General features: G+C 37.1%; 1 protein-coding gene across 4 annotated transcripts in view; it reads right to left on the bottom strand.

Moving 5' to 3' along the window:
• The window catches only part of ATRNL1 (attractin like 1), a 454,562-nt gene that overhangs the window by 383,567 nt on the left and 56,289 nt on the right, over window positions 1-14,706 (bottom strand). For all 4 annotated transcript variants that reach the window (XR_013814745.1, XM_079793604.1, XM_079793602.1 and 1 more), the window contains exon 9: window positions 6,708-6,891. Coding sequence is in view for 3 of the 4 variants with exons in the window: in XM_079793604.1 (XP_079649730.1) it covers window positions 6,708-6,891 (184 nt within the window). In the remaining variant the exon portion in view is untranslated. The remainder of the gene's footprint in view (window positions 1-6,707; window positions 6,892-14,706) is intronic.

The raw sequence follows: 14,706 nt of genomic DNA, 5'->3' as shown, positions 1-14,706 counted from the left end.
AAACAAATGATAAAATAAGCCCGCAAAAATATTCAATAACTTGTACATGAAACAAGACTAAATAAGAACATGTATACTATAATTATTCATAATAGCAAAAATCGGCACAGCCCAAATATCCACCCACAGAGGAATAGAGAATTTTTAAAGGTGCTATGTTCCCCCAGTAAGGGTATCTCACACAGGACAATTCTGCCAGCAACCCCATCACACTTCCCTAACCCATTCAGCCTTCCTCCCTCCTAAATGACCATTCTGTACTTTGTCTTCTCCCGTCCAGCCTGTCTTCCAATAAATATCACCCATTCTCGCTCTCAACTGATAATCCCACTTGCTATTTCACTAAGAATTTTTTAAAAAATCAAAACGTCCACAAACTCTCACCCATCTACCCACTTATCTCCAACTGCATTCATATAATCCACCTGCCACAAACTCTCACCCATCTACCCACTTACCTCCAACTGCATTCATATAATCCACCTGCCACAAACTCTCACCCATCTACCCACTTACCTCCAACTGCATTCACATAGCCCACCTGCCACAAACTCTCACCCATCTACCCACTTACCTCCAACTGCATTCATATAGCCCACCTGCCACAAACTCTCACCCATCTACCCACTTATCTCCAACTGCATTCACATAGCCCACCTGCCCTCCTAATCCTGTGAGTAAGCTGTCTAGGCTCCTAGCGGCCTGCCTGTGTCCACTAGATCCCACTGCTTCTTGTTTTCTCAGGTACATCCTGCTAACAAGTTCTTCCCTTACTTGCATCAGTGTTTTTAACATCGTCTTGATCTTTCCTAACAGCCAACAAACAATTATTTCTCCAATATTAAAAAAACACCTCTCTTGCCCTCACCTACCTGACCCTCTTTACCTTATTTCTCTCCTTCCCTTCTAACTAAGCTCCTCAGAAAAGTTGTCAATACTTTTCTCCAATTCCTCTTCTCCCATCCTGACTAGACTCACGAGGATCAGAATGTCACTCTACCACTCCACGGGAACTTCTCCTATCGAGGTCAGCAAAGCACCAGTTTGCCGGGTTCTGCGAGCCTTTCTTAATCCTCACCTCACTGCCTATCAGCAGCTCCTGACAAGCTTTCTCTCTCTCTCCTCTGAAACCCACTCCTGGCTTCTAGCACACCACGCTTTCCTGCTTTCAGGCTAACTCATGAACTGCTTATGCTCAGTCTCTTTTTCTGATTGTTCATCCTCATCTCTCCGAGCAGAAACGTAGTATCCAGATGCCCAAACTCCTATATCCAGCCATCTAGTTGCATATCCACTAGGCTGTGTAATATGTAGCTCAAATTAAATAAACCTAAACCCGAGCTTCTAAGTCTTCCTTCACACCAAACCAACTCCTGCAACCAAATTCATCGTGTCCATTCATGCCGACTCCATGCTTTCAGGTCTTCCAAGGCCTGATTCCACTCTTGCTCTCTCCCTCTTCCACTCTATTTCCAATCCCTAAGTCTATGCAACCTGTTGGCTCTGCCTTGAAAATATATTGAGAATCCAACCAATTCTCAACACCTGCACATTGCCTCCCTGGTCCCAGACACTATCATCTGTTTCTTCAATTACAATTGTCTCCTAAAATGATCCTCTTGCTTCTGCTCTTGTATCATAATGACATCACGGCAGCCAAAGTGACCCTGTAAAGACCCAAGACAGAGCATTTCGCATCTCTACTCAAAACCTTCCACTGGCTTCCCATATCAGAGTAAAAGTCACTATCTCTATAATGACCCCTATGACTCTGGATGACAGGGTTCCCCATTCCCACTCTAAGGTCATTTTCTCCCACGTCACCCAACCCACTCTAAGACCCTTTAACCCAGCAATACTGGCCCCTGGCTATTCCAAAGGATAAGCATAGTCCCATCTCAACCACGGCTTTTCCCTAGCTTCCTCTCTGCCCAGAACCACTGGCCCTCAGATGACGGCATGGCTCATCCTCTCACCTCCTTCATGTCTTTACCCAAATGTGTTCTCAGTGATGTCTTCTCATACCCCCCTATTTAAATGGAACAACCTAACCCCCTATCCTCTTTCCATGCTTTCTTCTTTCTCCACAGTATTTATTATCATTTAAGATACATTTTACTAATTTCCATTTTGTCTGCCTCTCCTTATTAAAATATATTTCCAAAACATAAAGTTGATGTTTAAACAGCTCCCTAAGAAAAGCATGCAATGTTAAACAATACATGCGAAACTCCAAAACTGACAAGCTAATGATGTGTTTGCAAATACATACAGAAGGGTAAAGAACCTATAAAGTAAAGCAAGGAAACAATTAATACAACAGGAATATGGTTACCTCTTTGGGGGACAATGAAGGGAGAGCCAACATGGAGGCCCATGAGGGCTTCCTGGGTATTGTCATGTCCTCTTTCTTGGCTCGGGTAGGTAGGGTGTTTACTTCATTATTGTTCTGAAACTATACATGTATGCTTTCTTATAGCCTGTTGTCCATATGCAATATTTCCAAGTTTATAAAAGACCACTATGAAAAAAATAAGTACTACATGGCTCAAAATTACCTTAAAAGGTAAAGCTATATAAATAAATATTTCTTTAAGTGATCAATATGTGATTTTAACTAGGCATTCCAAATCTTACAACATGTCTTGCTGGTTATAAAGACAACAATCATTTTCACCTATATAAATACTAGAGGCCCAGTGCATGAAATTCATGCACTGGGGGTTGAACATCCTTAGTGCTGCTGTGGAGGCAGGAGAAGCTCCCGCCATCGCCAGCTGTGAGCCCGGTTTTTTGGGGCCCTGCCTCCCGCCATTTGCCCTCTGTGTGTGGGGCAAATGGCAGGGTGATCGGGGCCCCAGAAGCTGGGCTTACGGCTTATGGCTGAGCCGCACTCCCCTTGTAGGAGCGCACTGACCACCAGGGGGCAGCTCCTGCGTTGAGCATCTGCCCCCTGGTTGTCAGTGTGCATCATAGTGACCATTAGTTCTGCAGTTCCGTCAATTTGTATATTAAGCCTTTTATTATATAGGATTTTATGCTCATTTTAATAAATTTTCCCTGCTATACTATGCCTTTATTGTGTGCACTCCTATTATTTCCCACATATACATGTAGGATAAAATTTTAAGTTATCTGTCTCCTTTACTGAGGAAGTCTTAGGATTATTTCTAATACAGTGTTTGATACAGAGTTAATGATTTTTGTTAAAAAGATTTCAGACACTCATTATGCAGAGAAATAAGCAAGGATGAACATTATGAATAGTATGTTCATCAATATTTACTAAAATTTAAGTTAACTAATAAAATTTATAAAATTTTTCTGTTTCACTTTCCAAACCTGACAGCTATGTTTTTAGAGAAATCACAAAAACTCACAATAAAGCAATAAAATAGCTGTGAAAAAATTAAATGTAAAAAAATAATAACCTCTCATTGCATCAAATTTAAAGAGCTAAAAAAAATCATTTTTAACAATATTTCATTGGTGCGGGATTTTAGGCTAATGGCTTTTTTTTTTTTTTTAGCTACCTAACGACACCATGTCTTCTAGATTTCACTTTTTTCAAGTGTTGCTCCTTTATAGGAAATATGCCTTTAATTACCTTTGGCTGCTTTAAAATTTTTCTCTTCCTATTTGGGATATCATCAGTTTTACTGTGACATTTCTAAGCATAAGCTTTTTTGTACTTATCCTACTTGGTGCTCATAGAACTTCTTCCATTTGTGACTTGATGTCACTTTTGAAAATGATCAATATTAAGACTTTAAACAGTGTTGCATATTATTTTCTCACTCTTCTTCTAGACTCTAGTTACATGCATGTTAGACCATTTCTACATATCCCTTATAATGGTTTCCCTCTTTAATTTTCTGTTTTTGTCTTTCTGTATTTCAGTATGGGTTTTCCTTGACCTATCTTCCATTTCATTAATTCTCTCCTAGGCTATGTCTAACTTGCTGTTAAACCCATCCAAAGAATTCTTAATTCATTTAATGTATTTTTCGTTTGTATAATTTCCATTTGATTCTTTTAGTAAAGGTTTCCAGTTGTCTACCTTATATTTTAGTTCCTTGAAAATAAGTTCTAATCATTTTAAAGTTTCAGAAAACACTGTTGTCCTTCAGGTATGTTTATAATAGCTATTTTTTTCCAATTTTTGTTTTTTTCCTAAGCCTTTTTTAAATTTTAAAACAGATATTGCACATGATATACTGAAGAAATAATTTGAGGCTCTGTGTATTAAAATCTTCCCAAGCGAGAATTGACTTTTGCTCTGCCAACTGGTTAGGCTATGCACAGATCACCATAATCCAATGAAAGACTGTGATGATTCAAGGTGAGCTTATCCTACTAGTAGGTTTAGAACTTCAGGGACCAGACTAAATCTTTAGGCATGTAACCAGACCCCTCTTCCTTAGCACATCTGAAAATCCAATTTTGGTCTTCCACATTGATTGATAAAAGCCCTGATCAGTTTCTCAGACAGTTTTCTGGATTTGTAATTGTCTCAAGGACAAAAGTTGGACAAAATGCCAATCTTTCCTCCCTGAACATTCTACCTCTCCTAGATATTGATCCACAAATTCTCAGTTCCTTAATAGTTAACTGATGCCTTCAAATTATGTAATTCCTAATATTTTTTCAGTGGAAATAATAGTTCAAATAACCCATAAAATATAATTCCTCCAAACACACATTTTCTATTATTTCAACAAAGTGGTATATTTACCAAACTATACCTACTAAACAATAAACCCACTTTTGATGTGGCAAAAATGTAAAATTAGTATGTACAATGGACACATAATAGTAACATTTTAAAGTTACATAATATTTGACAAATGAAACTGATACACACTATAATCCACATATAATAGCAAACCTGAAAAATAAGCAAACAAAAAGCAGAAAAACTTTAAGAATGCTACAAATAGAAAAATAACATTTTAATTCTCACTGATAATTTTACAAATTTTTTTTAAATGCAGAACCCAAGAAAACAGTAAAGCATCATATGTATCTATAACATATTTGTAATGAGGTGCTCAAAATAATTTACAAATTATTTTATTAAATTCTCTTAAGGGACAAGTATACAGTGTTACTTGTGCATATGCTAAAATTGCCAAGACTGATCATTATATTCTTCTATGCAACATTTCACTATGGGAAATTTTCAAGTAGATAATCATGTAAGATCTGATCAAATTTCATTATATAGTAAACAACTAACTCTCTCATTTCGATTTCATTCAAATAATACTCGTACTTCTCTTATCCATTCACTTAAATAAGTTCTTTCTCTGAGCACTACTGTGTCCATTATTATTAATGTGAACTATGTGGCCTCTATCTTGCAAAAGCAGTTATCTTTTCCTTTTTGCTATGACACAGTTTCTGTCATACATCAAAAATATATTAAGCAGGTTGATGGTGCCTTAGTTACTACACAATTCCTCTTTTTATCATAGCAAGAAGTCAATAAGAAATGTTAGCAATATTAAAATAGGAAATAAAATGCAAATATGTAGATTACCTAAAACAAAAAGGTATTTTATTAATGTTAATAGTTATAAAAAATATAAAGTATAATACTTCATTTTATTAGAGTAAAAATAATGAAAATTAACAAGGTCACCTAAAGAAGTCTTAATTTTTTTTAATTCCATCTTTCTTTCTTCAAATAAAGTTAAAAAATAAAATATATGTTGAAACTGAAGGGGGTATAACAAATCACAATTTAGTAAAACACTGTATTTCATTTCACATAAAGGAATGTGTGCTAAAAGTTTAAAAGAATGTGTAGCATCTTAAAGAAATCACTTTCCTTGTTAATCAATCAATAATAATCTTTCAAATACAAAGAGAGCATTATGGTTATGAATAGGAAATTTACTAAACAGGAAACACAAGTGGTAAATGAACACATAAAAAGATGCTTACTCACAGTAGCAATCGGGATATATGTATTTAAATATCAGTATCATTCACACACATTACTCTGGCAAAAAGGAAATATCCGCACCTTTATCAAGTGTTAGTGAGAATAAGGAGAAACAGGGACACTCCTACACTGCTGGTGGAAACATATATTACCACAGTCACCTGAGGAGCAATTAGGCAACAGGCAGTAAATTTGAGGATATGAATATCCTCAGATTCACCATTTCATTGTTAAGTACATACCCTAGAGAAACTCTTGCATTTGTGCCTGAGCAGACCAGTATAAGACGTACACTACAGCATTTTTATAACAACAAACAAAGGAAAATCTAGCTAAATGTCACAAGCTTTGTATTTCACAGGAAATGAGATAATAAAACTGAAGACATGGTTTTAAAATTTACAAGTGACAATAAAGTATGAGTGCAAAGTAGAACAAATCCCAAGATAGATACTAACAATCCTAAAAGTTTGGTAAGCAAAACTTCCTGTCTGAATTAAATGTAACATCAGCACCGATAAGCACAAGTAACTGCAATGCTTACAGGATCAGAACCCACTTTAAAGTCGATCTTTTACAGTAACGATGGCTACATAGAAAATCTACTATTTTGTGGCTTTGCTGCATAACTGAATATCACTAGTTGCAATAGAAGATGTTGTCTCCCTGAAAATATTTAATAAACACCACTATTATACAAATATAAACTATAACAATGACACATTTTCCCAACATACTTCTGGCCTCGTCTACTCACCAAGTCTTAGTGTTCACTTCATACTTATAAAGATCATCCACCAATCCATACTTGTTGCCTGGTAATGCTTTATAGCCTCCATGAACATAAATGGACTTTGTTATTTCATCATACACACTGGTATGACCATATCCACCTTGAACAATAGCGCCTTTAGTTTCTGAAACAAGCCAAGTGTTTGATGCTGTAAGAGAAAGAAGGTAAATCATAAATTTCTAGTATTTAAAAATATAACTAATATGTCATCAAACCACCTAGTTAATTATAACGCCCTTTTTATAAGTAAGGTATACTTAATATTCATTTAATCAAGAAGCAATTATTAAATCTGAGCTGGTTACTATGTTAGGTGCTAGGGGTTCAAGATGAATAAGACTGGCCTTTCTGTAGATCAAACTCTGAAACACTGAAAATGCCAAATTTGTGTGTGCAAGAGGAAAAAGAAAACTCACATACATTTCTGTACTTGTAAGTAACTCTGAAAAAAAAAGCTGTAATAAATAGTTTATGAGCACCTACTACGTAAAGGCTCTGAGTTACTCACTGATATTACAAATATAAAAAAGGATGTGATCTCTGCCCTTAACAAATTCTGTGTTGTCTTTCATCACTTCAAACAGGCATTAAGAAATAAAAGAAGAAATCCCTGGAATATCAGAAAAGGTCAATAAATACAGCAGAAATATGAGCACACACTGCCCTTGTCCTCTGTGAGATTTCTAAATCATAACTGATGAAGAAAACAAAAACCAAAGCATCATCTGATACTCAAGCCAATGGCATTAAAAAGTGGGGAAGATGAAGGGATCTAAATGAAAGTAAGGCTGCCATACTTCCCTTGAAGGTTTAAAATGTTGATACTAGGCGATTATGATGAGTTACATGTGTGTATTTTTATATCCAGAGCAACCTCTAAGAAAACTATACAAAGAAATACACTCAAGAATAGTATAATATACCAAGATGAAATTCTAAGTTGATCAAGAAGAAAGAAAACAGAGGCACATAGACACACACACACACACACACACACACACACACACACACACACACACAGCGGAAATAAAACAAATAATAAAACAGCAGACTTAGGTACAGACTTAGTATATGTAAATTGTGTCAAAATTCAAAATTTATTTAAAAATATATATTCACCTTACTAGGAACGGATAGTTCATCATGAAATAACAGTATTTCACTCAACTATTTCTGAAACATTAAAAAAAGTTGAAAGTGTAATAGCTATGAACACAGGTCTAACACCAAAGAGTGTCCTCTTAAATACCAGCGCAGTACTTCTCACGGTCTGGTCACTAGCAGTTCAGCCAAGGAACCCATGGTGACATGGTAGTTTCAGATGAAAAACTAAGGAAATGGTTTTGTTCGGATACAGGTGATAAACTTGAAATGTAAAATTAATTATAATCCACATTCTCATTACATTTTTATTTTACATTTAGAAATGTATACTTGCTACAAGAAATCATTTTGGCTCTGTAAACATCAAGATTCACTTGCAACATTTTTTGGTCAATTCCTAGAATAATGGCAAAGAACTTGTACTTAATACATGATCATTCACCCAACAAAAGGAAGAGCTAACTAAATGCTTAGATGCCAGAATCATGACCCAAAGCAATGATGGGCTGAAACTATTCTAACAATAAAGGTCAAGCCCTCATTGATGTTACAACAGTAAGTAGACAAGCACAGGACAGAGTGACCTCACTTCACAGCAAGCACTTGCATTAAAAGCAGTAACTAAAGTCCAAGGAAGAAGCTCTGTTGCCTTTAGACTAGCTACAAGTCCACAGAATATTATTAGTATAAAATATAAACTTAGGTTGAATTAAAAATATTAATAAAATATCAACTTTAGAACAAGGGCAAGTAATGATGTCACATGAGGTACCACACCACGCTCTATGAAGCTCTGTGAAGTTTGAATGGGTCATTACAAAGTACAGTCTGTCCACAGAGGGTGGGAAAGATGACAATGTGTGTTTTATATAATCCTTTGACTAGCTGCATGATCAATGGCCAGTTGTGCGAGACATCTGTCCTCAGTTCATCTGTAAAATGGGGTTAAAAGAGCATATATTTTGCATGTTCACTTTGAAGAGTTAGTATGTATAAAGTGTTTATAATACCACCTAGCATGGAGTAAGGCTTTAGTAAATGTTAGCTGTTGCTATTATTATTATTTATTGGAAAATATCCTTTATATCACTAGTGTCTGTGCTACTATAAGATATTAATATTGTTAATAACATATTAATAAAACCTTATAATGTGAAAACTAGAAGAACTAGGGAAGCTCATCTAAAGAATAAAAAATAAATGAAAAATAACATATTTCAAAATATTTGCAGGGCCAATATGTGGAAGAATGACTAAATTTCATTTGTGGGGTTCTACATGGTCATGAAAAAATTATAACTGCATATTCCTTCTTAATATAAATTCTTACATTTCAATACGTAAGACAACAGAATGGCTGCCTGGTAGGGACTGACATCTCTACCACTGTAGGAAGTAAAGCAGAGACAAAAAGACCAGAATTTTCTGCATCCTAAATGCACATTTACTAAAACTTCTTAATCCAACTCATGCACACTTTCAAATATATACACTGAGTGGCCAGATTATTATAATCTCTGAACACATAATAATAATCTGGCCACTCAGTGTATATCCTATATAATAAAAGGCTAATATGCAAATTGTCCCCTTGACCAGTTGTTCAACCAGCAGGCAGGCCGGCCAATCGCCCACGTCTCCTCCCCCTGGCCAGGCTGGCCGGACCCCACCCATGCATGAATTCATGCACCAGGCCTCTAATACACACACACACACACACACACACACACACACACACACACACACACTGAGTGGCCCGATTATTATGCGTTCAGATATCATAATAATCGGGCCACTCAGTGTATATTTATGTAGCTTATAAACAGTTTTAAAAGCACATTATTTAATAACTAGAGGCCCAGTGCACAAAATTCATGAATGGGGGGGAGGGGTCTCCCAGCCCTGCCTGCACCCTCTCCAATCTGGATTCCTCTTGCAATTGGAACCACTGGCTCCTAACTGCTCACCTGCCTGCCTACCTGATGCCCCTAACTGCTCCCTGGCTGGCCTAATGGCCTGAACTGCTCTCCCCTCCTGGCCTAATCCCCCCTAACTGCTCATCTGCTCTCCCCTCCTGGCCTGATCCCACCTAACTGCTCATCTGCTCTCCCTTCCTCTCCATGCCCTTCGGACCCCCAGCGCAGGCGTGCTGAGAGCTCTCCACCGCGGCCCCACCCCTGTCCTGATTGGTCATTATGTGACAGCATCCCAGCCAATTTGCATATTTCTCTATTAATAGTATAGATTTTATTTATCAAAACTAAAGTCTTTTGTGATATTTTCTGAGACATTGAGAAAACTTTTAAAAATGCATACAATCTTAGTGGCAGCCTTTGTCACAAAGACATAGCAATTTATTGAAACATTTTACTTACTGCATTGAAATTGTTTTACTTTACCTAATAAGTCCTGTAAAGTTCTTCACAAGTGAAAATGAAGTGCAACAACAAATGCCAGGCCTACTTTAAGCACAGTCAAAGTCCATGCTTTATGATTCCGATGACAGAATTATTTTTAAAGGGGAGATTTCTTCTATTAAAAATGCCTAATTCTCACCACCTAATACGCCTGTTCTGTAGATCAACACTTTCAAACACCAATTTGCTGAAAAGCAAAATTCCATCCGCAGCTGAAATTCACCAGAGAATTTTGAAAAATATGTAATGTTAAGAACTGAAGAGAGTCACATAGAAGAAAAAATTCACTTCCTAGAAAAATCATATCTAATGGTTTTCAAATCGAAAGAAAAAGAGTTAACATAAAATGACATTAATGATGGCTTCCCAACTACTCCTCCCAAAATCTGAAAGCATGAAAATACTAAAGCAAAACATTAATATTATACTAACCTTGAGACTCACATTGAAGTTCTTAGAAAGTTTATGAGGTATCGCTAACTTAAAGTGAAGTAAATTTCCCTCAGGACTAACCCAGAAGAGCTTTATGGTCTAAGTTAGTAAAACCATCCAATAATTCTCCTCTGAGATTTATAGATTCCCTAAAAGCCATAATTCAAAGAATAGCAGAAAGGACAAAGTGATGTTTCTTTTACCACCAGAACAAGTTCACAGGAATTCTTACAATTTCAGTTCCAATATATGTCCTATACAACCAAATATAAAAAACATATATAGACTTCCTCTAATCTATGTTTAGCACTTTATTTGAAAATAATTTCAGCCCAGCCAGTGTGGCTCAGCGAGTCACACTGACATTTCTTAAGGATAAAATTCTCCCCCTTTTAAAATAAAAGATTCCTCATTTGAAGTTTGTATGATACTGCTTGATGATTAGACTTAGGTATGTATTCCCACTCAGAATACTATAAGCCAGGGGTTATCAACCTATGTCCAAGGGCCAAATAATGGCCTGCTGCTCATTTCTGCAAATAAAGATTTATTGGCACAAAGGCAAATTCATTCACATACATATTATCTGTGGCTTGCTTTCAAATTTCAGTTGCAGAATTGAGTAGAAGAAACAGAGACAAAATGACTGGAAAAAAACTAAAATACTTGCTATCTGAACCTTTATAGAAAAAGTTTGTCAAGCCTGCTATAAGTCAAGCCTGCTATAAGTGATGTCTGTTTCAGCAGTAGCATATCCAGAGGCACGCAATGTCCAATTTCCCATGGCTCATGATGTGAATTTTGATCACCCATACAAGGCACTGACATAGTTACTATTTCCCCCTGCACCGTATAAACAATCTGTGGGGAAGACACTTCGATACCAAGCACATCTCACCAAAAATGCATCATCTCCCCCACAGATTTAGCATCCAACAATGCCAGACTGCACTCTGCATAAGAAAGAGAATTCCCCTCAGCACTATTAGTGTCTGTTGGTCTGTCCATTATCAGGTGCTAGCTCATGGATTATATTTTTCACCAGATCATAATTTATTACTTGCTTAAATTATTTTGATGCTGAAATCTCCCCAGACTTCATCAATGGGACCCCTCCAAGCTGACACAGGACTGTATCTTTGACAGGACCCATCACTTTTCCTGAGCAATTCCTTCATTTGGTAGAACAAGACGTACCAGACTCATCTTTGCTGTCCCTGCCACAGCCTTACAATCAGCCATAACTACTTACGGGAATGTTATTAGAAACCGGATCTGGGAAAATCAGTGATCAGTGTGATCACTATCAGGGTGTCTTAGCTTCTAGGCCATTTCGGAAGAATCTACATCTGTCTGTCTGTCTATCTATCTGAACATAAGCTCACACTGATGCCTCCAATTCCATCCCATTCAGAGAGGATTCTTCCTTGCCCTCCCCATTTCACATCTATATCTCCTATCTTCCACACTGAGCACTGTAATTCCTAATATCAACTCATTTTTTCAATCTAACGATACACCTAAAATAATTTCAGAAGTGCTTTACCAAAACCTTCCAAAAACAACCCTAAAAGATTGATTTGCACGTCTTCCCCACATCCACACCTAGACAGAGGCCAGTCTGTCAAACATTATGTTCAAAAGCCACTTGGATTTGTTCATCTCTCTCCCTATCAGAATGGTTGTGTGATTCATTTGAAACATGGTTGAGTGAAATAAATCCACCTAATAATTACAGATGGAATATTCTATATTTTGTAAATAAGGAGATGTTCTCTTTGTTCATTTGAAGACTTCTTAGAAAGAATGGGACATCTATAATAATAAAGGTGTAATATGCTAATTAGACCAGACAGCCGAACAACCTTGCAGACGTCATTCTAGACATCCTTCCAGACAAAGGTGCAGTGGGCAGGGGCGAGGCAGAGGCGGTTAGGGGCCATCAAACAGGCAGGCGAGCAGTTAGGGTCGATCAGGCAGGCAGAGTGGTTAGGGGTGATCAGACAGGCAGGCGAGTGGTTAGGGGCGATCAGGCAGGCAGAGTGGTTAGGGGTGATCAGACAGGCAGGCGAGTGGTTAGGGGTGATCAGGCAGGCAGGCGAGGGGTTAGGGACGATCAGGCAGGCAGGCAGGCAAGAGGTTAGGAGCCAGTGGTCCCGGATTGCGAGAGGGATGTCCGACTGCCAGTTTAGGCCCGATCCAGCAGGGATTCCTCAGATATCCCCCAAGAGGTCCCAGATTGCGAGAGGGTGCAGGCCGGGCTGAGGGATACCCCTTTCCCCCGCACGAATTTCACACACCAGCCCTCTAGTATAAAACAACAGTCTTCACAGATAGTTATGCCTGCTCAAAAACAAATAAACAAAAAACAGAAAAACTAAAATTGGATCCAACAGAACCTTACTGAATACTAAGAGTTAAATGGCTTCCTTTCTTCTCCTTCCATTTTTAATTGCATTCTTTCTACTTGGACAAAACACATAACATTTGCATACTAACTGTCTACTGACATCTCCACCCTTATTTTAGTCTTAGCTCTAAAATTAAATGTTCTCCATCAGTCTTTTACCTGAAGTGTTCCCATTCATCGCTTCCTGAGATGAAGCTTATTCCCCAGGAGAGGGGTTGGCAAAGTACAGCCCAGGGACCAAATCCAGCCCAACTGTTCTGTAAATCCTGTTTTACTGAAACACAGCCACGCTCCTTCATTTACATACCTTGACACGGCTGCCTGTGTACAGCTTCAGTGGCAGACCTGAGCAGTGACAACAGATACCGGGTAGCCCATGGAGCCTAAATTACTTACTATCTAGACGTTTACCAAAAAAGAAGTCTGCACATTTCTACTCGAGCAGATTTCTGAGGTGAGGCCACATAGAGACAGAATTATCTGAGTCTGGCATCTCAAACTGGTTTTTTTCTATAGCCTTGACACTTGAAGGACAGTTTGGCAAGATATAAAACCCTTAGTCTATCCTTGCTTTCCTTCAGTTTCCTGAAAAAGTGGTTACATGTTTGCCTAGATTTATGTTGCTTTTGAGAAATCTGATACTAACCTAATCTCTTGCCCTTTTAAAATATTTCATCTTTCTGCTGGAAGAGCCTGAATATTTTTTCTTTATCTTTCAAAATATAGTATTTTTATCAAGATGTTTCAAAATTGCTTCTGTGGGTGATTTTTGACAGGTATCCAACCCAACAGTTCATGCACAGGAGAACAGATAAGTGAATTGTGGTAGAGTTATACAATAAAATACAGAAATGCGAAGGAGTTAACTGTGGTAAGTCATAACAACATGGGTGAACGCTGGTTTAAAAAAAAGAAAGAAAGAAAACCTCAGAAAACTGCATAAAACATTATTTCCTTCTTAAAAATTCAAAAACAAGTGAACAAAACAGTATGTCATATAAGCATACATGGATATGCGGTAAAGCTATTTTTTAAAACAAATATATAATAAGATATTCTGGACTTCAGAATAGTGGAGACAGAAAACCTTTTGAAAAATAAAAAATTAATAAGCATGATTAGAAAGAGAAAATTAAAGGGATACAGCAAATGGCTATGCTTTTTTAAAATAAATATCCTCTCATCAAATATACTTGGGGGTGGTTTTATTAGTCGGACATGATTATTCCTATATTGATTTAAACATAATTATAAAGAGAAAAATTACAAGCAATATCCAACAAATAGTTATGTTTTTTAATAAATAGAAAGTAATGTATAGGCAAACAAGAGTGCTATGTATTTTAAAATATACCAATAGCTAATGTTTCTGAAATATGTTGAGTAAGTTTTTCAATCTTGAACATCAGAGAAAATAAAATGCTACAGATGACCACATAGTATTAAAATTTTTAAAGACCAAGTATAATAGAAGCAGAAAAGGAATACTGCGGACAACCCTATTCCTTCCTCCTCAAATATTTATCAGGTATTTAATACACGGCACTTTACTAGAAAGCACACAAACAAAGAGATATACAGCAGGATTCATGCCTTAAAC

The sequence above is a fragment of the Cnephaeus nilssonii genome (genome assembly GCF_951640355.1).
Source record: "Cnephaeus nilssonii genome assembly, chromosome: 16".
Taxonomy (NCBI): domain Eukaryota; kingdom Metazoa; phylum Chordata; class Mammalia; order Chiroptera; family Vespertilionidae; genus Cnephaeus; species Cnephaeus nilssonii.
Note: the sequence above shows the minus strand (reverse complement) of the source record. Positions and strands in the feature narration are given on the sequence as shown.